We start from the raw sequence: 26,809 nt of genomic DNA, 5'->3' as shown, positions 1-26,809 counted from the left end.
ATTTTCTGATTCTGACCCATTTTCTCTCTGTTAAGACAGAAGTCAGAGGACTCATGAAACGCAGTGCCTCCGTAGAGGTCAGCCCCACAAAGCCCCAGGGGACCAGGGCTGCCTGTCTGCCAACGGGACCTGCAGAGCCAGGGATGCACCAAAGCACTGTGAACATGAAAAGGCTCCTGTGGTGGTTTCAAAATACATCCACTGATGCTTCGATGTGCCTCCCTACCACCAGGGGCTCCCCAGTCACTGTGACCTTCAAACCCTTCACTGAGCCAGGGCCAGGCTCCCCCTCACTCAGCCCACCTGAGAGAGAGAAGACGCCCCCTGCTTCCCGGCACCTGCCTGCCCCAGGGGAGCGGCAGCCACTCCCGCCCATCAGCCAAGGAGTCACAAGGCTGGACATTGCTCCCACCAGCACAAAGTGACAAGGCCGAAGTTCAGTGTTGATTTCTCATAAATAACAAGCACGTTCTACATCTACATCTACATGACCATGACCTGCAACCTTCTCTCCTCAGACACGGCCCAACCAGGACACTGGCTGGTCTGCTGTGCCTGCCCTGCCCTGTGAGTCTCCTCGGTGGATGTTCGGGAAAGAAGGCCTGGCTGCAAGTGAGTGAGCCTAAAAGAGGAGGGGAGACCCCAGGAAAAGGACGGGACCAGAGAGGAGAGGCAGGATTGCCACGCATTTCTACTGAACCAACAGCACCTCAAGGAACGAACAGCATCTGGCAACAAGTCTACACTTTATGAGGGCTGGGTGCAGGGGAGGGAGGGAGGGGCATACTTGGGAGGGAGACCAGGGCAAAGGGGTGGGCAGAACTGGAGTTACAGCATCCGCCTCTGACGGAACATCCACCAGCAGCTTCATCCAACACTCATGCCACACACTTTTTACTTTTATTTTTTTCTCCCGGTTTTATTGAGATATAATGACAAACAGCACTGTATAAGTTTAAGATGTGCACCGTAATGATCTGACTTACAGACATCGTGAAATGATTATCACAATAAGTTTAGTGAATATCAATCATCTCATATAGACAGAAAATTAAAGAAGCAGAGACATTTTTTTCCTTGTGATGAGAACTCTTAGGGTTTATTCTCTTAACGACTTTCCTATATAACACGCAGCAGTGTTAATTCTATTTATCATGTTGTACATTACATCCTGAGCACTTATTTATCTTATAACTGGAAGTTTGTACCTTTCGACTGCCTTCATCCAATTCCCCCTCCTCCCCAACCCCCGCCTCTGGTAACCACAAATCTGATCTCTTTTCTCTGAGTTAATGTTTGTTTTTGAAGTATAACTGACCTACAACACTATGTTAGTTTCCGTTATATAACATAGTGATTCTATATTTCTATACACTTCAAATGATCACAACTCCAGCTACCATCTGTCACCATACAAAGTTATTATAATATTATTGACCATATTCCCTATGTTGTATATTTCATACCTGTGAACCAATTACATTGCAACTGTAAGTTTGAACCTCTTAATCTCCCTCACCTATATCTTTCCTTCCCCTACCCCTCCCCTCTGGCAACCACCTGCTTCTTCTCTGTATCTATAACTCTGTTTCTGTTTTGTTACACTTGTTTGTTTTGTCTCTTTTTAATTTTTATTTATTCATTTACTTATTTATTTATTTGCCTGTGCCGGGTCTTAGTTGCAGCACGTGGCACCTTTGTTGCGGCATGCAAGATCTTTAGTTGCAGCATGCGGGATCTAGTTCTCTGACCAGGGATTGAACCCGGGCCCCTTGCATTGGGAAGGCAGGGTCTTAACCGCTGGACCACCAGGGAAGTACCTGTTTTGTTTTTTTTTAGATTCAACATATAAGTGAAATCATACAGTATTTGTCTTTCTCTGACTTATTTCAATTAGCATAATACCCTCTAGGTACATCCACGTTGATACAAATGGCAAGATTTTATTCTTTTTATGGCTGAGTAATATCCCACTGTATATATATACCACATCTTCTTCATCTACTCATCAATTGATGGGCACACTTAGGTTGCTTTCATATCCTGGCTATTGTATACAATGTTGCAATAAACATAGGTGTGCATATATCTCTTTTACTTAGTATTTTCATTTTCTTTGGATAAATACCAAGGAGTGGAACTGCTGCACCGTATATGGTGGTTTTATTTTTAACTTTTTGAAGACTCTCCATACTGTTTTCCATAGTGGCTGCACCAATTTACATTCCCACCAACAGTGCACGGAGGTTCCCTTTTCTGCACATCCTTGCCAACACTTGTTATTTGTTGTCTTTTTGATGACAGCCATTCCAACAGCTGTGAGGTGATATCTCATTGTGGTTTTGAACTGCATTTCACTGATGATTAGTGGTGTTGAGCATCTTTTCACGTGCCTATTGGCCATCTGTATGTTTTCTTTGGAAAAGCATGTATTCACATCTCTGCCCATTTTTAAATGTTTATTCTTTTTTATGTGACTGTAAATGGGACTGTTTTCTTAATTTCTCTGACAGTTCAGTGTTAGTGTATAAAAATGCCACAGATTTCTGTATATTAATTTTGTATCCTGCAACTTTACAAAATTCATTGATGAGCTCCAGCAGTTTTTTGGTGGCGTCCTTAGAATTTTCTATGTGTAGTATCATGTCATCTGCAAACACTGACAGTTTTACTTCTTCCTTTCCAATTTGGATTCCTTTTATTCCTTCTTTTTCCTTCTTCTTCTTTTTTGGCCACGTCATGCGGCATGCGGGATCTAAGTTCCCTGACCAGGGATAGAACCCGGGCCCCCTGCATTGGGAGCACGGAGTCTTAACCACTAGACGGCCAGGGAAGTCCCTATTCTTTTTTTTTTTTTTTAATTTCTTTTTCTTGTCTGATTGCTGTACCTAGGACTTCCATTACTCTGTTGAATAAAAAGTGGCAAGAGTGGGCATCCTTGTCTTGTTCCTGGTCTCATAGGAAACGCTTTCAGCTTTTCACTGTTGAGAATGACGTTAGCTGTGGACTTGTCATATATGGCCTTTATTATGTTCAGGTACGTCTCTTCTATACCTACTTTGTTGAGAGTTTTTTAAAATTACAAACGGATGCTGAATTTTGTCAAAAGTTTTTCCACGTCTATTGAGATGACATTTTTATTCTTTAATTTGTTAATGTGGTGCATCACATTGATTGATTTGTGGATAATGAACCATCCTTGCATCACTGAGAGAAATCCTACTTGATCGTGGGGATTTTAATGTATTAGTTTTTCTGCTTATTTTTTTTTATTTTATTTTTTTAAATTTTTGGCTGTGTTGGGTCCTCATTGCTGCGCACAGACTTTCTCTAGTTGTGGCGAGTGGGGGCTACTCTTTGTTGCGGTGCGTGGGCTTCTCATTGTGGTGGCTTCTCTTGTTGCAGAGCACAGGCTCTAGGCACGCAGGCTTCAGTAGTTGCAGCACACGGGCTCAGTAGTTGTGGCACGCAGGCTCTAGGGCGTGCGGGCTTCAGTAGTTGTGGCTCACGGGCTCTAGAGCGCAGGCTCAGTAGTTGTGGCGCGTGGGCTTAGTTGCTTCCCAGACCAGGGATCGAATCCGTGTCCCCTGCATTGGGCAGGTGGATTCTTAACCACTGTGCCACCAGGGAAGTCCGGGATTTTAATGTATTGTTGAATTTGGTTTGCTAATATTTTGTTGAGGATTTTGGCATCTATGTTCATCAATGATATTGGAATGTAATTTTCTTTTTTTGTGATATCTTTGTCTGGTTTTGGTATCAGGGTGATGCTGGCCTCACAGAATGAGTTCAGAAGCATTCCTCTCTGTAATTTTTTTGAATAGTTTGAGAAGGAAAGATATTAACTCTTCTCTAAATGGTTGGTAGAATTCACCTGTGAAGCCATCTGGTCCTGGACTTTTGTTTGTTGGGAGTTTTTTTTTTCTTACTGATTCAATTTCATTACTGGTAATTGGTCTGTTCATATTTTCTATTTCTCCCTGGTTCAGTCTTGGGAGATTTTGCATTTCTAGGAATTTGTCCATTTCTTCTAGGTTGTCCATTTTATTAGCATATAATTGTTCATAGCAGTCTTTTATGATCCTTTGTATTTCTGTGGTATCAATTGTAATGTCTCCTTTTTCATTTCGGATTTTATTTGGGCCCTCTCTCTTTCTTACTGATGAGTCTGGCTAAAGGTTTATCAATTTTGTTTAGCTTTTCAAAAACCCAGCTCTTAGTTTCATTGATATTTTCTATTGTTTTTTAGTCTCTATATTTTATTTATTTCTGCTCTGATCTTTCTTTGTTTCTACTAACTTTGGGTTTTGTTCTTCTTTTTCTAGTTTCTTTATGTTGTTTGAGATTTTCTTATTTCCTGAGGTAGCTTATATCATTATAAACGTTCAGAACTGCTTTTGCGATATCCTATAGATTTTGGATCATTGTGTTATTTTTTATTTATTTATTTATTTTTGGCTGCATCAGGTCTTAGTTGCAGCACGCAGGATCTTTTGTTGCAGTGTGTGGGCTTCTCTCCAGTTGTGGTGCGTGGGCTCCAGATCGCATGGGCTCTGTAGTTGCGGCACGCAGGCTCTCTAGTTGTGGTGCGCAGGCTTAGTTGCCCCACGGCATGTGGGATCTTAGTTCCCCGACCAGGGATCGAACCCACGTCCCCTGCATTGGAAGGTGGATTCTTAACCACTGGACCACCAGGGAAGTCCCTGGATCATTGTGTTTTTGTTTTCATGTATCTCCAGGAATTTAAAAATTTTATTTCTTCAATGATCCATTGGTTGTTTAGCAATATATTGTTTAGCCTCCACATGTTTGTGTTTTTTGTATTTTTTCTTGTAGTTGATTTCTAGTCTCATAGTGTTGTGGTAGAAAAAGATGCTTGATATGATTTCAGTCTTCTTAAATTTACTGAGACTTGTCTTGTGGCCTAGCATATGGTCTATGCTGGAGAATGTTCCGTGTGCACTTGAAAAGAATGTATTCTGCTGCTTTCAGATGGAATGTTCTGTATAGGTCTATTAAGTCCATCTGTCTAATGTGTTGTTTAAGACCAGTGTTTCCTTACTGATTTTCCTTCCGGATGATCTGTCCATTGATGAAAATGGGATGTGAAAATTCCCTACTATTATTGTGTTACTATCAATGTCACCCTTTATGTTGTTTTATGTACTTAGGTTATTCCTATGTTGGGTGCATGTATATATATATATTTTTTTTAAGACTTCTTTTTTTTTTTAACGTGGACTGAATTTTTAAAGTCTTTATTGAATTTGTTACAATATTGCTTCTGTTTTATGTTTTGGTTTTTTGGCCCTGAGGCATGTGGGACCTTACCTCCCTGACCAGAGTTCAAACCTGCACCCCCTGCATTGGAAGGCAAAGTGTTAACCACTGGACCACCAGGGAAGTCCCTGGGTGCATGTATATTTACAACTGTTATATTTTATTCTTGGATTGATCCCTTGATTATTATGTAATATCCTTTTTGTCACTTCTTACAATCTTTTTTTTTTTAATTTACTTATTTTTATTATTTATTTATTTTTGGCTGTGTTGGGTCTTCGTTTCCGTGCGAGGGCTTTCTCTAGTTGTGGCAAGCGGGGGCCACTCTTCATTGCGGTGCGCGGGCCTCTATCGCGGCCTCTCTTGTTGCAGAGCACAGGCTCCAGACGCGCAGGCTCAGTAGTTGTGGCTCACGGGCCTAGTTGCTCCGAGGCATGTGGGATCTTCCCAGACCAGGGCTTGAACCCGTGTCCCCTGCATTAGCAGGCAGATTCTCAACCACTGCGCCACCAGGGAAGCCCCACTTCTTATAATCTTTGTTTTAAAGTGTATTTTGTCTGATGTAAGTATTGCTACCTCAGTTTTCTTTTCACTTCCATTAGCATGAAATACCTTCTTCTATCCCCTTTCAGTCTGTGTGGCTTTACATGTGAGGTGAGTTACCTTTAGGCTGCATATATATGGGTCTTATTTTGTGCATCCATTCAGCTACTCTCTGTCTTTTGATTGGAGTATTCAGTCGATTTACATTTAAAATATTTATTCATATGCACCTACTTAATTGCCATTTTGTTGACTGTTTTTGAGTTGTTTTGTAGTTCTTTTTTGTTCCTTTCTTCTTCTTCTGCTCTATTTCCTTGTGATTTGATGAATCTTTCATGCTATATTTGGATTCTTTTTTTGTGTGTGTGTATTTATTACAGGTTTTTGGTTTGTGGTTATCATGAGGTTTACATATATAGTTAGATAGATACATAGATAGATAGATACGATTATTGTAAACTGCTGATCTCGAGTTCAAACGCATTCTAACCTGCATTTTTATTGCCCACCCCCGCACAAAGTTTACTGGTTTGACATCATTTTTTTTTTAATTTTTATTTATTTATTTATTTATTTATGGCTGTGTTGGGTCTTCGTTTCTGTGCGAGGGCTTTCTCCAGTTGCGGCAAGCGGGGGCAGCTCTTCATCACGGTGCGCAGGCCTCTCACTATCGCGGCCTCTCTTGTTGCGGAGCACAGGCTCCAGACGCGCAGGCTCAGTAATTGTGGCTCACGCGCCTAGTCGCTCCACGGCATGTGGGATCTTCCCAGACCAGGGCTCGAACCCGTGTCCCCTGCATTGGCAGGCAGATTCTCAACCACTGCGCCACCAGGGAAGCCCGTGACATCATATTTTATATATTTTTGTTTTGTGTATCCCTTTACTTATGATGGATATGGATGATTTTACTACTTTTGTCTTTTAACCTTCCTACTGGCTTCATACATGGTTGATTTACTACTTTCACTGTATATTTCCTTTTACCAATTAGATTTTTCCTTTCATTATTTTCATATTTCTAGTTGTGGTCTTTTATTTTCCACTAGGTAAGTCCCTTTAACATTTTTTGTAAAGCTGGTTTGATGGTGCCGAACTCTTAGTTTTTGCTTGGTTGTTAACATTTTGATCTCACCATGAAATCTGATGAAAGCCTTGCTGGTTTGCAGAACTGGAGTGATAGCTATCTCACATCTTATGTAACATATATCAGCAATTTCATACAACACTCAAAACATATTCTGATGACAGCCATGGTATAGTATAGCCAGTACATCTCAAGAGAAACAACAGCTATAGCAAAATCAGATTCTTGAAAGTTCATTTTGCATGTGCCAAGCAGTGTATAAAGTGCCTCGAATACATTTTTACATTTAAATCCTTAAGACAAACCCATTAGCTCCTTCAAACAACAGAGCCTTGTGCCTCCTGGGGGCCAGGTACTGTGCTGGATGCAAGCAAGAACAGAAGGAGAAGTACAAGGTCTCTGCCCTCACAGAGCTCAAAGTCTAGTAAGGAGGCAGATCTTCCCAACCATGGAGTAGGTAAAGATTACCATAAAAGAAAAAACTGATAAATTGGACTTCTTCAAAATTCATAATTTCTTTGATTAAAAGCTCAGTAAAGATACCTAGTTCAATGGAACAGAACACAGAGCCCAGAAATAAACCCACACTAATGTGGCCAATTGATTTTTGACAAAGGTACAAAGACAATTCAATGGAAAAAGAATAATATCTCAGTAAGTGGTAGTGAAACAACTGGAAGTCCACATATCAAAAAATGAAGCTCAACTCACAGACATACAAAACAAAATTATGGTTACCAAAGGGGAAAGGGGTGGGGGGCAGGAGGGATAAATTAGGAGTTTGGGATTAACAGATACACACTACTATATATAAACTAGGTAAACAACAAGGACCTATATATAGCATAGGAAACTATATTCAGTATCTGTAATAACCTACAATGGAAAAGAATCTGAAAAAGAATATATATGTAATATAAATATATGTATAAACATATATGTAAATATAAACATATATACATATATATATCTGAATCACTTTGCAGTACACTTGAAACTAACACAACAGTGTAAATCAACTATACTTCAAAAAATAAAAAATCCCAGTGCTCTACCACTCAAAAAAACAAAACAACAACAAAAACAAAAACCCCAAAAAAACAAACCTCAACCCATACCTTACATCGGATACAAATATTAACCCAAAACAGATCAAGGACTTAAATATAAAACCTAACAGTATAAAACTTCTAGGAGAAAATATAAGAAAATCTTTGTGAACCTGCGTTAGACAGAGTGCTTACATTCATCACCAAGAAGAAAAATTATTATAAACTGGACTTTACCAGAAGACAAGTGGTTGCCAGGTGGGACCTCAAGGCAGAGGAGGCACTGACCACAAGGTGCACAAGGGAACTACGGGGGGATAGAAGTGTGTTCCGCATCCTGAGTGTGGTGCTGCTTACATCTGTCAAAGCTCAAAGAATGATATACAGAAAGAGTGAATTTTAGTGTCCTAAACAAATAAACAGATGTTTTTAAAAGTACAGTTAAGCAAATGAATGGGTAAGTCACTGACAGAAAATATCTGCAATACATCTAAGAACTTTTGTATATCTGGAATACAAAAAGAACTTCTACAACTCAACAATAAATATAAATAACGAAAAGGCAAAAAACCTCATACAAGTGAGCAAAATATTTGAAGAAACACTTCTCCAAAGAAGACACATGAATGGTTAAAAAGGACATGAAAAAGGACTTCCCAGGTGGTCCAGGGGTTAAGACTCTGTGCTTCCACTGCAGGGAGCATGGGTCCAATTCTTGGCCGGGAAACTAAGATCCCGCATGCCATGTGGCATGGCCAAATTAAAAAAAAAAAAAAAAGGACATGAAAAAGTTCTCAACATCATCACTCACAGGGAAATGCAATTAAAAAGAACCACCTGATAGGACTTCCCTGGTGGCACAGTGGTTAAGAATCCACCTGCCAACTGTTGGTGGGAATGTAAATTGATACAGCCACTATGGAGAACAGTATGGAGGTTCCTTAAAAAACTAAAAACAGAACTACCATATGACCCAGCAATCCCACTACTGGGCATATACCCTGAGAAAACCATAATTCAAAAAGAGTCATGCACCACAGTGTTCACTGCAGCACTATTTACAACAGCCAGGACATGGAAGCAACCTAGGTGTCCATCAACAGATGAATGGATAAAGAAAATGTGGCACATGTATACAATGGAATATTACTCAGACATAAGAAGAAACGAAATTGAGTTATTTGTAACGAGTTGGATGGACCTAGAGCCTGTCATACAGAGTGAAGTAAGTCAGAAAGAGAAAAACAAATACCGTATGCTAACACACATATATGGAATCTGAAAAAAAAAAAAAAAAAAAAAAGGTACTGATGAACCTAGGGGCAGGACAGGAATAAAGACGCATACGTCAGGAATGGACTTGAGGACATGGGGAGGGGGAAGGGTAAGCTGGGATGAAGTAAGAGAGTAGCATTGACATATATACACTACCAAATGTAAAATAGGTAGCTAGTGGGAAGCAGCTACATAGCACAGGAAGATCAGCTTGGTGCTTTGTGTCCACCTAGAGGGGTGTGATAGGGAGTGTGGGAGGGAGATGCAAGAGGGAGGGGATATAGGGATATATGTATACATATAGCTGATTCACTGTTATACAGCAAAAACTAACACAACATTGCAAAGCAATTATACTCCAATAAAGATGTTAAAAGAAAGAAAGGGAGAGGGAGGGAGGGAGGGAGGGAGAGAGGGAGAGGGAGAGAGAGAGGAAGAGAGGAAGAGAGGAAGGAAGAAAGGAAGGAAGAAAAGAAGGAAGGAAGGAAGAAAGAGAAAGAAAGAATCCACTTGCCAATGCAGGGGACACAGGTTCGAGCCCTGGTCCAGGAAGATCCCACATGCCACGGACCAACTAAGAGAAAGAAAGAAAGAATCCACCTGCCAGTGCAGGGGACACGGGTTCGAGCCGTGGTCCAGGAAGATCCCACATGCTGTGGAGCAACTAAGCCCATGCATCACAACTACTGAGCCTGCACTCTAGAGCCCGCGAGCCACAACTACTGAGCCCGCATGCTACAACTACTGAAGCCTGCGCGCCTAGAGCCCGTGCTCTGCAACAAGAGAAGCCACTGTGATGAGAGACTCGTGCACCGCAACAAGGAGTAGCCCCCACTCGATGCAACTAGAGAAAGCCCACATGTAGCAGTGAAGACCCAATGCAGCCAAAAATAAATAAATAAAATAAATAAATTTATTTAAAAATATATAATAAAGAAGACACAAATACGGAGTTCCCTGGTGGTCCAATGGTTAAGACTCCATGCTTCCACTGCAGGGGGCATGGGTTCGATCCCTGGTTGGGGAAGTAAGATTCCACATGCCATGTGGTGCAGCCAAAAAAAAAAAAAGACAGAAATAAACAGAAAGACATCCAAAATTCATGGACTGGAAGACTTAAGAGGTCAATACTGGGACTTCCCTGGTGGTGCAGTGGTTAAGACTCCGCCTGCCAATTCAGGGGACACAGGTTTGATCCCTGGTCCGGGAAGATCCCACATGCCGCAGAGCAACTAAGCCCGTGCACCACAACTACTGAGCCTGCACTCTAGAGCCCATGAGCCACAACTACTGAAGCCTGCATGCCTAGAGCCCATGCTCTGCAACAAGAGAAGCCACTGCAATGAGAAGCCCACACACCGCAACTAGAGAAAGCCCGCACGCGCAGCAATGAAGACCCAACAGGGCCAAAAAGAAATAAATTTCTAAAAAAAAAGAGGTCAATACTACCCAATCTACAGATTCAATGCAATCATTATCAAAATGCCAATGATTTTTTTTTTTGCCAAAAGAGAAAAATTCATCCTAAAATTAATGTGAAAACTCAAAGGACCCTGAACAGCCAAAACAATCTTAAGAAATAAAAACAAAGCTAGAGGCCTCACACTTCCCGATTTCAAAACATAGTAAATTACAAAGCTACAGTAAACAAAACAGTGAGTGGCATAAACAATGACATATAGGCCAATGGAACAGAATAGAGAGCCCTGAAACAAATCCTCACATATATGGTAAGATGATCTTTGAGAGAGTAGCAAGGTTACACAATGTGGAAAGGATAGTCTCTTCAACAAAGAGTGCTGAGAAAAGTGGACATCTACGTGCAAAAGAATGCAGCTGTACCCTTACCTTATACCATATACAAAAATTAACTCAAAATTATTAAGGACTTAAATATAAGACCTGAAACTATAAAACTCCTAGAAGAAAACATAGGAGAAAAGCTTCATGACATTGGATTTAGCAATGGTTTCTTGGATATGACACCAAAAGCACAGGCAACAAAGGCAAAAGTAGACAAAGGGGACTACATCAAATTTAAAGAAACAACAAACTAAAAATGCAACCTACAGAATAAGAGAAAACATTTGCAAATCATGCATCTGATTAGGGGTTAGTAACCAGAATATACAGAAAACTCCTAAAACTCAACAGCCTAAAAACAAACAACCCAATTCAAAGACAGGCAAAAGACTTGTTCCACTAATGTCCTTTTTCCATTCCAGGATCCAATCCAGGACACCACACTGAAGCTAGTATTACAAAGGAATTTCTTCTCTTTAAAAAAAAATACTTATTTATTTATTTATTTTTGGCTGCATTGGGTCTTAGCTGCGGCACGCAGGATCTTTCGCTGCCGTACGCGGGCTCTTCGTTTCGGTGCGCGGGCGGTGCGCGGGCTTCTCTCTAGCTGTGGCGCGCGGGCTTAGTTGCCCCACGGCATGTGGAATCTTAGTTCCCTGACCAGGGACTGAACCGGCATCCCCTGCATTGCAAGGCGGATTCTTAACCACTGGACCACGAGGGAAGTCCCACAAAGTAATTTCTAATACACTCCATCAGAAGATTTTAAGGTAACAAAATAAAAAAACATTAATAGCATTTATTAATGTTAAAATCTAAATAATTCAATCGTTATAAATTTTACTTGGCCTTTCTCTCCAGTGATGCTGACTGGTTGTCTACTCAACATACATAATTCTCTTCATACCACAGAAGCAAAACTGGAAAAAATATTTTAAGCAAATAGCAATATATACTAATGAGAGTTGATATGTTAAAACTGTAAATATCTACTCCTAAAATGATACTTTAATTTACCCAGGAAAATACTACAACCCACTGGAAAAAGAAATGTTTCCTTACCAATTAGCATGATGAAATAGAAGCTTGGTATACTAATGAGATTATAGTAAATACTTTTCTCAGTATTATTTGTTTAATAAATGTGGTTTCAAATCAATACAGTTTTGAACCTAACTGTTTAACAGACACACATAAGAGAAAAGAATTAATCCAAATAGCTTTTGGACCCAGTACTTTGAGTACATACCATCAGTCTAAAGACAAAAAAAGAGTTGGAAAAAAAAAAAAAATTCCCGAACTCTAACTCAGTCAGTCTGCTGCTGGTAGTGGTAACAGGTATAGCACTCCTGAAATGGTTCTCTGTGCACTGTGGGAATAAGGAAATAGTAAATCTACTGATGTTGTTGGAAGCCCCAGCTCTACTGTAGAAAAAGGGAGATACCAATATGAACCAGGGAAAGGAAGCAAGACCCTGGGATGCTGGGTTGGAACTAAAGATACAGTATGAGCTTATAAACAGAGACTCACACGGACACACCCATACGCCCACACTACAGAGACGGACACACGCCCCAGCTGGACCAAAAGGTCTAGCAGCAGCAAGGTCCTCTTGGCGATGAACACGCCTAGCACCAAAATCTTGGTTTCTCCAAGAATACCATCTCCCACTAAAAGGAACCAGTGCTCCGTGGAAAAATGCTGGGGGCAGGAAAGATACAAGGTGAGCCTGGTAATGAGGAATGTTCAACAGTGCTTGGGGCATGTCAGAAGGATACAGAAGCCAGCCTGAAGGGGTCCCACCGCCCAAAACAACTGCAATATAATCGCCAAAATGAATGACAATAATGACTATCATGCACTGAATAAGAAGAAGAATGCATGAGTCCATACCGATGTTAAAGAGGAAGAACAAGCTTTTTTACAGTAGACTAGTAATAAATGAAAGAGGAGTAAGAGAAAACCATCATTTAGCAATCATCACAGCAGTAACTGATTCAGGCAAGAATCAACAATAGATGCTTAAAACCACTGGGCCAGGGCTTCCCTGGTGGTGCAGTGGTTAAGAATCAGCCTGCCAATGCAGGGGACATGGGTTCGAGCCCTGGTCTGGGAAGATCCCACATGCCGCGGAGCAACTAAGCCCATGAGCCACAACTACTGAGCCCATGAGCCTAGAGGCTGTGCTCTGCAACAGGAGAAGCCACCACAATGAGAAGCCCGCACACCACAATGAAGAGCAGCCCCGGCTCGCTGCAACTAGAGAAAGCCCGCACGCAGCAACGAAGACCCAATGCAGCCAAAAAAAACCACAAAAAAAAAAAAAAAAAAAAACCCACACTGGGCCAAGTGATCTGTCTCCCTAACGAGTACCTGCCGACCACAAAGGGGTAAAGAAAGCCACCTTTCCAGTCAAGAAATGCAGTCAAAGCCACCTCACCACATGGCCACAGTTAACAAGGCTATTCCTGGGACAAGCTGCCAGCTGTGCCCAGGATGCACGCCCTGAAGGGGACTCAATGTCTCGGGGGATCACTCCTGCCAAAGATGCGGCAATTGAATCTGACCACGAGGAAACAATCTGATAAACCCGTAAGGAGGAATATTCCAAAAAATGGCCGGCCTGTACTGTTTAAAAAGTCCACACCACGAAAGACAAAGAAAGCTAGGGAACTGTACCAGATTTCAGAAGATTAAATGCACATGACAATTAAATGCAGCAGATGATCCCGGGCTGGATCCTGGATTGGGGGAAAAAAATGTGTGGTGAATGGGACAATTGGCAAAGTGGGGATATGGCTCATGGTACTACCCCCGTGTTAGCAGTCCTAAACGTGCTTCCGGGAGAATGGTTTGTTCTTAGGAAATAGGGGAAATGAACTTAGAAATGAAGGGTCATGTCTGTGTGTGCAGATACATTTCATCTCTGGACGTGCGTGCACGTGCACACACACACACAAAAAGCGTGCAGATGTGGGATGAGTCAGATGTCACAATCGGTAAATTTAAGTGAACTGTATACAGTTGGAGTTCCAAGTACTATTTTTGCAACTTTTCTAGAAGCATGAAATGTTTTCAAAGTTAAAAATGTTTTGGAAAAAGAATGAGGTAACCCTCTGCCTTCCTCTGAAGGAAGATACTTTGAAATCTTAATTCTTTTTGGAATTAAGGCTTCTTCATGCCAATAAAACATGCAGATCATTGGATCTTAGGATTTGGTTTCGCTTTTACCCGTAAGACACCTCACAAATGAGTAATTTTGTTCATGTCAAAATTCCTCTAGTAATTTTGTTCATGTCAAAAGTTCCTCTAAATGGTCACTCTGAGTCTAAATTATCCTTGGTGAAATTATGTCATTTAGGTAAATAAGCACACGAATTAGAGTTACAGCATAAATACACGTAAAAACCAGGAGTCGACCTGGAGGTGCTGCAGATGGTTTTAGGCTGAGACAAGCCCACGAGATCAGATCCTCAGCACCTGCCACCATCTCCAACCGTGCAGCTCTCTAAATTGCAGCTTCGGGTTGCAGCTCTCTAAATTGCAGCTTCGGGTTGAGGAAAAGTTGTGATAAGAGGTCGCCTGGAAGAAGGCCCGGCGGGCAAAACAAGACTGAGGAAAGTTCTTATAAAGGCTTGTTTAAAAAAAAAGAAAAAAGAATGAAGTAAAGCTGTATGGACTTACCCACAAAGACCTCCAAAACACTGTCAAATGAAAACGTAAAAAAAAACTTGTAAAAAAAGTATAATTCCATTTACGTAAAATAATCTATGTAATGAATTTTTGTAAGTGTGAAAAAAACCCCGCCATCATATTTCCAGACTGTGCTGGGCTTTCCCACGGCTCACACACCGGTCTGGACACACATCCTTCGCACGGATGGGGTGGAGGAGAGAATCTGAAGAACGTCTCCCTTCCAGAAGTGGCCAACAGACCCCCAGACAGCTGCTGCAGAGCCCGCCGCATCCTTTCCAGGCCCTTCCAGGCCTCCCGTCCCATCTCATATGACCATGAAGCTCTGTGGGTAACTGACCGACCCAGGGACCCTAGGAAGTTGCCAGTGACACATGAAAAGGCCTCCACGTCAGTAGACCCGGTGGCAAGTGAGCAGGGGGTCCTGGAGCCTTACGTCTCCAGACCGACCCTCCGGGACGCCCTCAAGGTGGCTCCTGCCCCCTGTCCAGTGCCTCGGGGAACCCCAGGCAATCCTCCCCACAGCGACCAACTCCAAAGGAGGGTTCCCAGGGAGGAAGGCGGCTTCCCAGCAGGGCAGGAGCTCAGGGTGGACCCGGAGGCCCTTGTAGTACAGTATCCACACAGGGCTCTGCTCTCAGCCCCCGGCTGTCTGACAAGGAGCTGTCAACAGCTGAGGACAGAAAGACAGACGACAAGCTGATTGGACTGACAGCTGGCTGCCAGGGGCCCGGAAGCCAGCCTACAGCAAGGGACCGGAAGGGGCAGGGGCATGAAGGACAAGAGCCAGCCCTGGTGACTGGAGTGACAGCCACGCCAGGCAGAGAGGAGGGAGAGAAGGCAAGAGGCGAGCGTGTGTGGACCCCACACCCACCAGCTCTCGAGCGAGGTCAGTGTAGTGCGCCAGCCTGGGAAGGGTGGGCCACGTCCTTGGGCAGAGGGCACGGCCATCGGAGGGGCAGCCTGCCCCCCCAGCCCCTCGCAGCCCCCGCCTGGGCGGCTGGTGAGCTTCTTCAGTGAGGACCCACAGCGATGAGAAGCCTCACCTGCCCTCACCTCTCAGGGCAGCTCACGCCTGCAGGAACGATCCTCCCCCCAACAGCGTGAGGCCCAGGCCAGCTGGCTCTGCAGCATTCCCTCCCCCCACCCGCCCCGAGTCCCTGGTCCTCGCCACCCCCACCGGGGCAGCTGCAAGGCCCGCTGGCAAAGGGAGCCGTTGCTCTTTATGTCAAAATATAAGCAGCCATTTGTGCATTTGTTCAATAACTGATTTCTGAGCGCCCACTCTGTGCCAGACCAGGCCCGGGAGACCCAGCACGCATGTGATAAAGAGCAAACTATGTCATCGTGAACAATCCTGGCCCTGTCCAAAGTGCTGTGACTGTCTGGGGGGCTCTGGGCAAGCCACCCCCCACCTCCGGCGGCAGCTGGACTCAGCGCTTACGAAGCGTCAGGCACTGGTCACAGCCACTGCACTCGCTGCCTCAGATTCGGGGGGCTCTCCTGAGAAATATGTCCTCGTGTGCTGGCACGTCCATGCTCTCAGGGGGTCCTACACTCCCTGAATGCAATTCGTGGATAATGCTCACAGCTTCTATGGAGCATTTGCTTTACATCTGTACGCTTTTGTGCCCTGGACAGCACAGTACTAGGCTCCTTGCTCTCAAACCACCACCCTGGACTCGCCTGGATCCAGCAGAAGCTCCAGGGAAGCAACCCCAGACCTTGGCTTTCCTCTCTCCCAGATGGATGCCCAGAAGCCCCAGAACACTCTGGGACCCCAGGTCACCACGCTCCGACCACGGCCCACAGGCCATTCACCCTCCCCTGGACTTGCCCTGCAGAGGCCGACGGGGCCAAGCTTGGAGCGGCAGGACAAGATGTGACCTCTTTCACGAAACATCCCAGGTCAGGGCTTCCCTGGTGGCGCAGTGGTTGAGAATCTGCCTGCCAATGCAGGGGACACGGGTTCGAGCCCTGGTCTGGGAAGATCCCACATGCCGCGGAGCAACTAGGCCCGTGCGCCACAACTACCGAGCCTGCGCGTCTGGAGCCTGTGCCCCGCGACAAGAGAGGCCGCAGCAGTGAAAGGCCCACGCACCGCGATGAAGAGTGGCCCCCACTTGCCGCAACTAGAGAAAGCCCTCGCACAGAAACGAAGACCCAACACAGCCAAATAAGTAAATAAATAAATAAATAAATAAAAATCCTTTAAAAAAAAAAAAAATCCCAGGTCAATAACCACACTGCAAACCCACCCATCACTCTGACTGGCAAACAAACTACCGGTTCAAAATTGGGCTCTCAGGATCACTGGCCTGCTCCGCAGCCTGGAAGGGGAAAGGGCCGCTCACTAACTCCTCAGCACCCAGACACCAAGCACAGGGACAAGGGAGCAGCCCAGCAGCAGCTGGAGGAAAAGACGTTTAGTGGGTCCCCTGCTGTCTCCCAGCTCCTAAACGCTGTCACTGACACACTGCACTCAGAGTCAACTACCAGGTGTCGCACCTGTGCCCAGTGCCAGGGAGGCAGAGGACAGCATGAGCTATGGGATCCCCACCGGTGCAGGGCAGCCCAGTCAGTGCTGCTGCTCATGGGTGGGGGAAAGCCAGGCCTGAGAGGGACCAGGGAGGGCTGCGGTGACAGCAATCTGGGCCAGAGAAGCCACAGAGGTGCACACACATGAGCCAAAGTGCAGCAGCCACACACCCCTCACTCCTGAGACCAGAACCACCAACTGAAACTCTACCCCTGACTCAGGCTCCGGGGCCAAGCAAGCTTTGGCCGCAGTGCTGCCTTTCCCCTTCGCCACAGCGACACGGCGCCCGCACACAGCAGGCGGCAGGCAGGGAGGCATCACTGCTCATCTCTGCTCTCAGCACTGGCCAGAGTGATGGGGGGGAAGGGTCACGACATCTTCCACTTACTCTCAAATGGTTCAGAAAACAACTACGTGTGCACCTGCATATATACACACGTGCACACGTACACATATGCCCTTGGGGCGGGGAGAGTGGGGGTAAGACAGATGAGGCAAAATGCTAACAGGGAGGTCTGGGCAGAGGATGCGCAGGGTTCTTTGCACTAATTTTCTCCCTGCAACTCTTCTGTAAGTATGAAACCATTCCCCAGCAAAAGATTTCTTTATTAAAAAAAAAAGAACAATTCATTAGCTAGTGAGACTGGAAAGTCTATTATGCTACTTTCCAAGTAAAAAGAATCCAAGTGTCAGGCCCAAAGCCCCATCTGTCAGCAGGACAAGCTCTGCAGTGCTGTGGGTTGGGGCTGAGCAGGGCCTCCAAACTCGGGAGGCGCCTGGCAAGCCCTGGGAAGACTCCACTTTCCAGCTCCGTCTGTGAGCTTTGGCCACGTCTGCTTGTGAAATATCCCCCCTCTTCCTGTTCACTAACCCATGTGCCACTCCAGAGGCCGCAGGCGCTGGCTGGCTCACTGTGGATTTGTCAGTTCGGCACAGCCAGCAGGAGGGGTCCCGAGTGGTGTAGGGGACAGAACCCTGAACTAGGAGCCAGCCCCCCACACACACCCTGGTCTGTGCCCCAGCTCTGCTGCTCCTCAGCTGTGTGACCTCATGCACATCACTAGCCTCTCCCAGCCAGCTTCCCAGAAGCACAAGGAAGACAGCGTCCAGTCCTGCTCCCCTATCAGGCCAACCAGGTGAAAACAAGCTCTTCCATAACTGCAGCCTCAGCTCACTCAGTGAAGGCAAGTACATGGTGGGGTCATCCTGGATGGAGCTGTGGCCAAAACCACGGCAGGATTTCCTTTCATAATTGAAGCTAGAAAAACACGGTTTTAGAAAGAGCACTTGATGCTGCATTCCCTGAGACTGGGATGCAGATGGAGAAAGGTCACTGTGATGGTATCGCAGTCAGTGGCCCCCAAATGCCCCTCCATGTTTGTCACCCCTCGAAGAGGTCCCCACCCTTTTTTTCTCACCACAGCCCCAGAGGATACAACACACACCATTGTCATTCATGATGCCTGATCACAGCAGGGACCTGAGAGGAGGGCTGGTTCTACCCCTCAGATCAGAGTATTCAGATGGAATTCAGGTGGATCAGGGGAACAGAGGTGGCCTGGGGGTCCACAGCTGGGGTTAAGGACAGACAAGGCAGGACACAGACAGCTGGAAGGGAGAGAGCCAAAGGTGCATGATGGCAGACAGACCAGACTTCTAGGACTGAAACCTCATCCCAGCCACCTGGTGTCATGAGTTGTTTCATTTCCCCCATCTGTAAAATGGAGGTAGCAACAGTATCTAACCCACAGGGACCACCTGAGAGCCCCTGGCATATAATGTGTCCTCAATCAACCAAGATCAAACATGCATTTAAAAGACATTGTGGGGACTTCCCTGGTGGCGCAGTGGTTAAGAATCCGCCTGCCAACGCAGGGGACACGGGTTCGAGCCCTGGTCTAGGAAGATCCCACAGGCCGTGGAGCAACTAAGCCCATGCGCCACAACTACTGAGCCTGCACTCTAGAGCCCACGAGCCACAACTACTGAGCCCGAGTGCCACAACTACTGAAGCCCATGTGCCTAGAGCCTGTGCTCCACAACAAAAGAAGCCACCACAATGAGAAGCCCGTGAACCACAAGGAAGACTAGCCCCCACTTGCCGCAACTAAAGAAAGCCCGCGCACAGCAACAAAGACCCAACACAGCCAAATAAATAAATAAAATAAAATAAAATAAAATAAATAAAAAATAAAAGACATTGTGGCGGAGGGTCAAGTTCAGCACTTTCCTGTTGCCCCACTCTGTGAAAGGCCTCACACCCTAGCCTGCATCAGGGGAGCCAAAAATGCTCCACCTGGTAGAAAGCCTCCTGGGAAGCAGGTCTGCCTGGTTCCCTCCTCACACCCCAGTGTGGGTCTAAGCCAGGACTCTGAGAAAAAGCATGCAGACTAAGACCAGAAAAGCCCCCCTCCCAGGCGCCAGCCAGCAGACCCCTGCCTGGAAGGACACAGCACATACAGGTACCCAAGGAGAACATCTGACCCAGAGTGAGACCCACCTTGCTGCCCAACCAAAAGCAGGGAGCCAGCTGGAGCCCCCCAGGTTTTGCAGGGCAACTCAAGACACCACCAGGGGCTGCTGCAAAGTTCTGATGTGAGGAGTCATGGAATGAATAGGATAACTTTGCTCCCTCAACCAGAGCCACCCCCCTGCCCCAACTCAGACCTGAGTGTGAGGCCTCCTGAAGCACCCCCCTGCTTTGCAGGGGCACAGGGTTGGCCACCTCTGCCGCTACCTCATCTCTGCTTCCACACCTGAAGAGCACTCCTACAGGGAGGGTATATTCTCTTCATTTGAGCATCCCTAGTGATGGGCAGGTGGGGAGCCACGCCAAGACACTCTGAATTGCTGCTGGCCAGCTGGCAGGATATGTGGACAGATGGAAAAGGAGTTGGGGACATCGGTCACATCCATCCACCCAGGCAGGAGATGCTGGACCCGGAACCAGAGGCACCCCGAGAAAGGTACGTATGACGTGTGGCTTCACCCCTCAGAGTCCACTGACATAATGCGCAAAATCGGGACCCAGAAGTCAGACGGGATGACTCTCACTTCTCCACAGGTATAAACATGTTTTCTAAAGAACGTAATCACAAGAGCCCACAAATCCATTGGCTCTGGTCCCCAAGAGCCCATACAGCACCCTCCTCCACAAGTGCTGGCTTCCGTTCCTACCAAGGCCACCCCACAACCAGTCACCCCACCGTCCAGAGAAGCATCGCTGGACACTCCAGCTGAGTGTGGGCCAGGGTCCTGGCTACCAAGTGGACACTGGGGAGGAGGCAGAGCACTCCGTACAGACGGCAGAGGCAGCGAGAGGTGCAGCGTGCCCAGGCAGGAGCCTGACTGGGGAGCCTGCACACCGCTGTGCTCTCCTGCCTGCTGTACACACCCAGGTCTTACAACACCCACACAAGGAGCCCTGGCCACTTCTGCCTTCATGGGCCCCTTCCTCCATTTAAAAAAAAAATCAAGAACCACACTTTTCAACTGCACCGGTATAAAAACTAATGTGCATGTTACAGTATTTCCTTCAACTTGAAAGTTTAGGGCTTTTTCCTGCTGACTGTAAAAGAAAACATTTTTACAGTCCACCAAAAGCACCTTGGGCCCCCGGCCTCCTGTGCCTGACGGATAAATCGGCCCTGCATTTGGGGTCTTGATTTCTCGCTGGAGGAGGAGGTACATCAGGAACAGAGATAAGGATCGTCCGGACCTTCTGCTGCCGCGATACCGATTCCTCACCACAGGCTTCCTTCAGAAAACGCAAGCCCCCGGGGGCTCCAAAAGCATCTGAGGGTCACAGACCAGGAGCACCCCCGGTGCCCGGCTCGGCGGCTCCCGGGCCGATCAACCGTGACCAGCCAGGGGCTTCCAGGTGCCCCGAGCCGCCCCCTCGGCCCCCGGCCTGACCCCCATCGCTCCCGCTCCGTCGACCGCCGAGCGCGAAGTGAGGGCCCGGCGAGGTGGGGGTCCCGGCGACCCCGCCCCCCCGCCCCGCCCGCGCCCCCGCCCCCGCCCCCACCGCTGCGCACCTGGCCGCAGCGGCTCGGTGACCGTGAGCACCAGCAGGAAGAGCAGCAGGAAGGCACCGCTGTCTGCCTTGGGCACCATTTATCCTCCGTTCATCGTCCCCGGGGCGGCCGCGCGACCCCGCGGGGAGGCCGGGCCAGGCCGGGCCGAGAGTCGGGCCGGGCCGGGGCCAGGCCAGGCTAGGACGCTGCGGGATGAAGCTCCAGGTGCCGCAGGCAGGTGCGCGCTCCAACTCTGGCCCTGCGCAAGATGGCGGCCGTCTTGCTCGGTCCGCACCGCCCCGCCCCCGCCCGCGCCGCCCGCGCCGGCCAATGAGCCCCGGGCGGGGGCGGGACCTGAGTGTTCCCCATGCGCAGTGGCCTAAAGGGGCGGGGCCCAAGGGCGGGGCGGTGGCTGAGGGGTGGGCCCTTCGGGGGCGGAACTACGAGGAGTCAAAGGTGCCATTGGCTGAGCAGAGAGGAGAGGCTCGGGGGCGGAGCCTCAGCGGCGGAGCTTCCGAAGGGCCCCGCAGAGCCCGGGCGGCGGAGCCGAGATGACAGACACGGAGGGGCGGGGCGTGGAGGGGACAGGGCGGTACGGGGGCGGGGCCTGAAGGGAGGGGCGGGGCGCAGGGGAGCCGGTGGGCGGGGTGGGTATGGGCACCGGGTGAAGAGGGCCCTGGGACACCTAGCGTCTTCACACCTCGCGCACCTGCAGCCCCAGGTCCGGTCAGTGGGCCAAGAGTGCGCCCCAAAGTCGTCTTTTAAAGGCCGAACCGCTGCGGAGAGGGATGAGGAAAACTGGAGGGACCCGGCCTAACCCTGAGGAGGTTCCGGAGGTCGTTCCACCTCGTGAGGAACACGCAGGTGTGGCTTCAACGGCACATACAACTGAAACGTTTCAAACGGATGAGGGAGTAGCCTCAAGGAGGGTTACACAAGGAGAGCTGACAGGGAAGCCCAGATCCTAGAGACGGAGCAAAGCCCCCTCTGGAGGAAGGGCCCTGCCCGCACAGCGGGGACAGGAGAACGCAGCACAGCTGCCGCCACAGCAGGCCCGTCTGCACGGAGGGAAGCCGCCGGGGACAGCGCTCCGAGCGCTGGCCGCACACCTGTCACCGTGGGAGGGTACACAGTAGGTGGGGTGTCCCCAACGAGAGAGGAGCAAGCCCTCCAAAGGAAGGACCACCAGCCACGCACACAAGGGCTTGCCCAGGGTGTCAGGGTGGGGAAGAGGGTGGGTAAGAGGGTGGGGAAAAGGGTGGGGATGGGAGCAGAGAAAAGGGGGAGGGCCAAGGTTGGTGGGCACCCAGCCCAGCCCTGCCCACCTCCAGTCCACCAAATCACTCTCTAGGAGCAGTCACCCCAAGCTCCTTCAGGGCATGGTCCTCCCGAGCATCCCAGGATTCCAGCCTGGGACATTCAGGGTCATCTGAGAGAGACAACCACTCCCTCTGGACGGATATGGCCAAAGTCAACCCCAAGGCTAGGCCAGACCTGCCCGCTCCTGTCCCCTCAGGGCGTGGCACACAACAGGGGCCCACAGCAGAGGGGCCCCACTGCTGGTGGAAATGGCGATCCCTGTCCAACGCTGCCCTGTTAGCACATCCTCAGGGAGCATTCCCGGGAGAAGCTGCTGCACTGAGAGGAGTCCAGGCCCACCTTCTGCCCCCCAGCCCCAGATCTGCCCTGGGAGCCCAGCCAGGGCTATGGATGGTCAGACCCCCAGGAGGGAACTCACAGCCAAGAGCAGAAACCCCGGCCAGTTGTACCCCACAGAGCCGGCCAGTAAAGGTTCGGATGAGGAGAGCAGCACAGGAAAGTGAAAAGTCCAGCAGACCACGCAGCAAGCGGGCAGAGCCCCAGCTTCCTAAACTGCATTGACCACTGGCCAGGATCCTTGCCCCTCCTGACCCACCTCCCCCTTCTCGGCCTTGCTGTGCAGCCAGCAGGCTGCCTGCGTGGACATTATCAAGGGCTTTCAGGGCTGCAGGGAGGGAGAAGAGGTCAGGGACGTTTCCCCCACCCCCACCCCGTGGGGTCCTGTGGCCTCCACCTGAGATCACTGCTTCTGTCAAGGCGGCCCTCCCTGTACTCCTCTTCCCAGGTCCCAGCGACCACCCTTCTTCCAGCGGTTCATTACTACTCAGGGTTCTCTACACTCTGCTCCATGTTGGTAAATCATCCCCTAATTAAACTCTCCTCAGACAGTCCTAACTTAAGTGTGTCTCCTGTTTCCTGATGAGACCCAGAGTGATGGGACTGCCTGCCCTGGATTTCCAGGGATGCCCCGGGTTGCAGAAATCAACCCGCCACTCCACCAGCAGGCCTGGCTCTGGTTTGGAGGCTTGGGCTGACTGATGCACTCCCCACAGCCCCCTCCTACCTCGGGTCCCAGCCGAGCATGAGGCCATGCTCCGCTGGCCTTCTGTCTGCTGCAGCCCACTGGCCGGCCTTCCAGGGTTCCGAGTCTTAGTGGCTCAGGCCAGAGCCTCATTCCCCAGGGCAGTCCTCCTTTATGACTTCACCCACTGAAGTCACCAGGGAGACAATGCCGAATGTTCCACCCCAGAGTCTTGGCCTCTAGGAGGCAGGCCAGAGGACTCTCTGTCCACAGTGTAAATGAGGACGCCGCTGGCCCATGTCCCGCAGGGATGTAGAGGGCAGCCTCAGGGGCACTGGGCGCTCCCGGCACCATGGATGATGCTGCCGTCCTCAAGCGACGAGGCTACATCATGGGAATCAATTTGGGAGAGGGCTCGTATGCGAAAGTCAAATCCGCTTACTCTGAGCGCCTGAAGTTCAACGTGGCGGTCAAGATCATCGACCGCAAGAAAGCCCCCACAGACTTCCTGGAGAAATTCCTTCCCCGGGAAATTGAGATTCTGGCCATGCTAAACCACCACTCCATCATCAAGACCTACGAGATCTTTGAGACCTCTGACGGCAAGGTCTACATCGTCATGGAGCTCGGGGTCCAGGGCGACCTCCTTGAGTTCATCAAGACCCGGGGGGCCCTGCAGGAAGACGATGCGCGCAAGAAGTTCCACCAGCTGTCCTCAGCCATCAAGTACTGCCACGACCTAGATGTTGTCCACCGAGACCTCAAGTGTGAGAACCTTCTCCTCGACAAAGACTTCAACATCAAGCTGTCCGACTTCGGCTTCTCCAAGCGCTGCCTGCGGGATGACAGCGGCCGACTGACACTGAGCAAGACCTTCTGTGGGTCGGCGGCGTACGCGGCCCCCGAGGTGCTTCAGGGCATCCCCTACCAGCCCAAGGTGTATGACATCTGGAGCCTAGGCGTGATTCTCTACATCATGGTCTGCGGCTCCATGCCGTATGACGACTCCAACATCAAGAAGATGCTGCGCATCCAGAAGGAGCATCGCGTCAACTTCCCGCGCTCTAAGCACCTGACGGGCGAGTGCAAGGACCTCATCTACCGCATGCTGCAGCCGGACGTCAACCGGCGGCTGCACATCGACGAGATCCTCAGCCACTGCTGGGTGCAGCCCAAGGCCTGGGGCCTGTCCTCTGCAGCCATCAACAAGGAGGGGGAGAGCTCTCGGGCCACCGAACCCCCGTGGACTCCTGAGCCCAGCTCCGACAAGAAGTCTGCCACCAAGCTGGAGCCCCGGGAAGAGGCCCGGCCCAAGACCTGGGCAGAGACAAGACCCGAGGAGGAGGCGCTGGCGGTGCAGGTGTCAAGGCAGTCAGAGGCCATGGGCCTCACCAGCGAGCAACCCAGCAGGGAGATCAAGGAAGGGGTCACCCCGCAGCCTTCAGAGACACACACCTAGTCAGCTCTCGCGGCCCAGGGGGCCGGCAGAAAATGAGGCAGTGTTCATGGCCTCAAGCCTGAGCTCCAAAGAAGCCAAGGGACAAGCCGAGAAGGAAGACAGTCCCAGATGAGCCGCTATTTTCGTCAGTTTCTTCCCCCTCCCTTTGACCTTGGTAACTCATGTGGCTAAAGAAGCAATAAATCACTATATTACTGCAGACCCTGAGGTCAGTGTCTTTGCCCTGCGGGCTTTGGTCGCCCAGGGAGAGGATCCTGCACTCCCCCTGCCCCCACTCTCAGACCGCGCTGCACTTCACCTCCCGCTTTGGAAAACACAGCCCTGTGTGCCCAGCCCTGACCGTGACCTCAGGCCCTGGACCGGAGCAGAGCTGAGTAAGGAAGACATTGCTTCAAGAGGGAGGCCCATGAGTGCGATGCCGGGCTGGAGAGGGGCGCAAAGAGCAGGTGGCTGCAGGCAGAGGAGGGCTGGGAGGCGGGGGCCTTCCCCCCGAGGTCTGGGTCCTCAACAGCCCCACAAGGCTGCCAGTGGGGAGAACCTGTAGAGGCAGGCGGACCAGCCTCCCTCGAGCCCCTCCCCGTGGGCAGCTCTTTCTGCTCTGGCTCCAGGGTCCCCCACGTCCTGCCAGCACCCAGTTCCCAACAGTGCCCTGAGTCATGCCGCCTCGTGGGCATCCCCCAGCAGCAGGGGCCCTGCTACATGGCCAGCCCCTCTCCAGCCTGCATGTCCCGCAGTCACTGTGTGGTCTGAACACATTTTGTTCCCCTCTGGTCCCAGTTTCTCCCAGGGGTGATGTTCCTGCCAAAGAAGATAAGCAGACACTGGCGAGCAGGAGGGCACAGGCGTCCTCACACGCGTGCCCAGCCTGCGGCCATGGTGTCTGCAGAGGGAGCAGGCCCGCGTGTGCATCGCCGGCTGCTGGGCACTGCGGGGCCCGCCATTCCGGTTCTCACGCTGTCCTTACCCCGGCTATGCCGCGGCAGCTGCTTTCTCCTCCTGATCTGCACATGCGCCTGACAACCTCGCATGGACCTGCGGGTTTAACACACCAAAAGAACAAGGCTCGCCTCTCCTCCCGCCCCTGCTGGTGTCTTGGGAGACGTGAGGTCCAGTGAGTGCCCCAGACATGGCCTCTGCCTGGCTCCTCCGTCTCCCCACAGCCACCTCCACACATCCTGTGTCCCCAGAGCTGGGCATCCCCATGTGTCAAGGCTCAGCCACCACCTAGGCCCCTGTCCTTGTTCCCCATCGCCGCCCACGGTGGCCAGAGCCCTCCTTCTGCACCCAGTCTGGCTCCCACTGCCTGCGGGAAGGATCCCCACACCTAACCCTTGAGGTCTTCCCAGGTCTGGCCTCCCAGCCCCCTGCCATGTGCCATAGCCCTGCTTGTGGACGCATCCCTGCAGCCCTGCCCAGCTCTCCAGGTTTGGCCAAGGGGCCACGGCCTCCACACACAAAGCCTTCTGGGGGCCTCTGCCAGGGCAGGCCTGCGAGTGAGTGCCCAGGGTCCAGGACAGAACCGCTGCAGAGTAGTCCTGGAGGACCCAGGAACCCAGAGTCACACAGCTTGCCTAGCGGTAGAGTGGAATTCCAGAGCGCATGGGGCCAGCGGGGGTGGGGACGTCCCAGGAGGCTTGTGAACCTCCTCCGTCATCAGTGCGGTCATTGGGGCAGAGGGCAGCGCAATGCAAGGGGGCCTGGGAGCGACTCATGGCAGCCCAGCCCGG

General features: G+C 49.7%; 2 protein-coding genes and 1 long non-coding RNA gene across 5 annotated transcripts in view; 2 read left to right on the top strand and 1 right to left on the bottom strand.

Annotated features, from left to right (window-relative positions):
• The window catches only part of DGCR2 (DiGeorge syndrome critical region gene 2), a 71,220-nt gene extending 49,669 nt beyond the window's left edge, over positions 1–21,551 (bottom strand). Inside the window, exon 1 of one of the 3 annotated variants that reach the window (XM_082354019.1) lies at positions 21,304–21,551. In XM_082354019.1, the coding sequence (XP_082210145.1) occupies positions 21,304–21,382 (79 nt within the window). In that variant the 5' untranslated portion in view covers positions 21,383–21,551. The remainder of the gene's footprint in view (positions 1–21,303) is intronic. The other 2 variants (XM_082354017.1, XM_082354018.1) reach the window with 2 other exon arrangements.
• Positions 14,568–20,800, top strand: LOC309610770. The gene is made up of 2 exons (XR_014234154.1): positions 14,568–15,616; positions 16,473–20,800. It is a non-coding gene; the product is annotated as an uncharacterized lncRNA (long non-coding RNA).
• A 301-nt stretch (positions 21,552–21,852) lies between the features above and the next one.
• Positions 21,853–25,565, top strand: TSSK1B (testis specific serine kinase 1B). The gene has a single exon (XM_082354020.1). The coding sequence runs from the start codon at positions 23,976–23,978 to the stop codon at positions 25,080–25,082; it is 1,107 nt and encodes a 368-aa protein (XP_082210146.1). The 5' UTR covers positions 21,853–23,975; the 3' UTR covers positions 25,083–25,565.
• The last annotated feature ends 1,244 nt before the right edge of the window (positions 25,566–26,809 follow it).

Source organism: Balaenoptera borealis, assembly GCF_965194805.1.
Source record: "Balaenoptera borealis genome assembly, chromosome: 14".
NCBI lineage: Eukaryota > Metazoa > Chordata > Mammalia > Artiodactyla > Balaenopteridae > Balaenoptera > Balaenoptera borealis.
This window is presented reverse-complemented; position numbering and strand designations above follow the sequence as displayed.